This window comes from Opisthorchis viverrini (genome assembly GCF_000715545.1).
Source record: "Opisthorchis viverrini unplaced genomic scaffold opera_v5_465, whole genome shotgun sequence".
In the NCBI taxonomy this organism is placed as follows: Eukaryota; Metazoa; Platyhelminthes; class Trematoda; order Opisthorchiida; family Opisthorchiidae; genus Opisthorchis; species Opisthorchis viverrini.
The window spans coordinates 313,134-315,338 of record NW_008752129.1 but is presented as its reverse complement, the minus strand read 5'-3'; the positions used below and the strand labels follow the sequence as shown (position 1 = coordinate 315,338).

The 2,205-nt window shown below is 43.4% G+C and overlaps 1 protein-coding gene across 1 annotated transcript in view; it reads right to left on the bottom strand.

The window, feature by feature from the left end:
• Positions 1–1,063: 1,063 nt before the first annotated feature.
• T265_15391 (hypothetical protein) overlaps positions 1,064–2,205 on the bottom strand; it is a gene marked incomplete at both ends in the record, with an annotated part of 86,712 nt that continues 85,570 nt past the window's right edge. The window contains one exon of the mRNA XM_009177881.1: positions 1,064–1,146. Within this exon, the coding sequence (XP_009176145.1) occupies positions 1,064–1,146 (83 nt within the window). The remainder of the gene's footprint in view (positions 1,147–2,205) is intronic.

Here is a 2,205-nt window from a genome sequence, read left to right as displayed (position 1 = left end):
GATGAGAAAAATTTCAAAATGGATGTGATGTCGGCGATACTAAACCTGATAGGTATATAGCCGAGCAACCAATCGAGGCCAACAGTTGCTATAAATATTTTTCAAATGGATATTTGAAATCACTGCTAGGATAACCAAATCACTCGGACTGCATCACTTCTTCAAAATGCTTACATTTGGCCTCACATGATGCAACAGGAGGAGATTCCAATAAGAGCTCAGCTCATTTAAACAGTAATTACTTTCTAACCTTATTGCTGTCCATTTGCCGTACATCCAGGCAAGACATTCACCTGGACTTCACAAACATCAGAAGAGTTATGTGAACCGTCAATCATTTTTATTCCATGCAGAATGGTCAAGTCTGATGAAAACAGTGAGATTTATTCCAAGCGCTGACTATATTAGGCATTCTGGCTCTTCCAAAATTTGCTCGAGCCACCTCTTTTAATTCCAACGTTTTCAATAAGTGCAAATTTGCTCGAAGCATGCCAAATGGTGGATTAGTAACACTCGTCCTAACGAGGAACCATTTACTGCATCTCTTAGTCATGTTCATGCGTAGACATAGATAGTTCTAAGCCAATCAACATATGAATGGTTTCACAATCATGAAAAGGTTAAAGATTGGTTGGAGGATTCGACTGCCTGGGTTGTACCATTCATCAGTATCAAGAAAGCCTATGTGCTTCCCTGATGACTGACTGAACGGTATAAACTGCTGGGTCAGGACACGAAGAATATCGAAATTCTTTCAAACAAACAAATCAAACTGTAGGATTCTGGAAGTCAAAGCAACTGCGGTGAACAGTATTCTAGTCCTGGATGTCACTTGGGGCTTTAAAGTATTTTCCTATGCGAATGTAAATACCGTTGCATGACCTAATTGATGTCCAGCGTCTACTTGATGTGTTGGCGAAGAGCGATTCTTTTGGAGCACCAGGAGAGCGAGCGCCTATGCCGATATATCGAGCCCATAGAGAGCAAACGATCTGGTGGGCCCACCCTAGGATGGCACGACAAGTAAGTTGACCCTTCATTTTTTTCTGGACAGCTAACAAACCTCGGATGGAGGAGGTCGTAGTTTAATGTGTTTACCTCCCAGAAAGCCTCCAGGCAAGCTGGTTTTCTTGTCACTTGGCGCGTCTGAAGCGAAATCAAGTTTAAAATAACCCCTAAACAGGGAATCAACGTTTTCTGGCCGACTATCCTGTGTGCATTTCTTGTTGTGCCCAGAAGGCAACACATAAACCCTGGGTTTACGGTACAACCTGACCCAAATCAGATTTCTGCAAGAACTCCTTCGGATACGTCTACCTGACTACCTTTGAAATCATACAAGCAGAAGTTTTGCTTATCCTGGTGCTTCGTTTCGCATGTAAAAGTTATCCAAAGTTGTACACCATTAGCTACAGTCGGAATAGTGTTTTGATCTCGGTTTCATATGCCTGCAAAAGGGGCACAAGGGTGCATCTCCTTCGCTTGTAGCGCTTCTTAGGCTTCCGATGAAAGCCACCGTTTGACTTGAGCCAGGAGAACATCTCACGGATGCCTTGTCAGTTTGGTAGCGGTGAACCTTGAGCAAGACGCATAGCCGATGGCTATCTGGGGATTAATTTGTCCAAACCAGCCTCCTGTGATGAGTTGCCCTTGTGAACAATTGCTGAATGCGTCTACTGGCTAGATTCCCTGTTTATCAGCTTTGCCTTTTTCGTCAGATAGGGAACGGAATCTGGTGGCATATGGTAAAGTGTTGTCCATCCCAAAATTATAGTCTCGGTGGTTCGACGAAACGCAACCATCAGCTTTATAACATTTCCAAGCAATGCAGTCTTTATGCTCCCGTAGTTATCGTAAACCAAATTGATAAATTATGGTGAGTAAAGTAGAGTTGATCTTGTCGATTCTTACGGATAGCAGAAACCGTTGATACATTATTTTACTGTCTGGTAATTTGTTGGAATATTGGTAGCTCGGGTGTATTGGTTGGTAATTGATCGGGTGGCTGTTGATCTGTTCGCCGAGCTTGACAATTGATTTGCAAACGGTTCGTCACCATTCGAGGAGACATCTTAAGTGCGCTGTTGGTTGGGTAGTTCCTCTCTTCGTGCCTGCGTTTATATAGTCTACAAAGAGCAACCTTTGCGCTGTAACCTGGATTCTGATTGGCCCGTTCTTGATCTGTATTGCGTCGTGGTCGGCTTC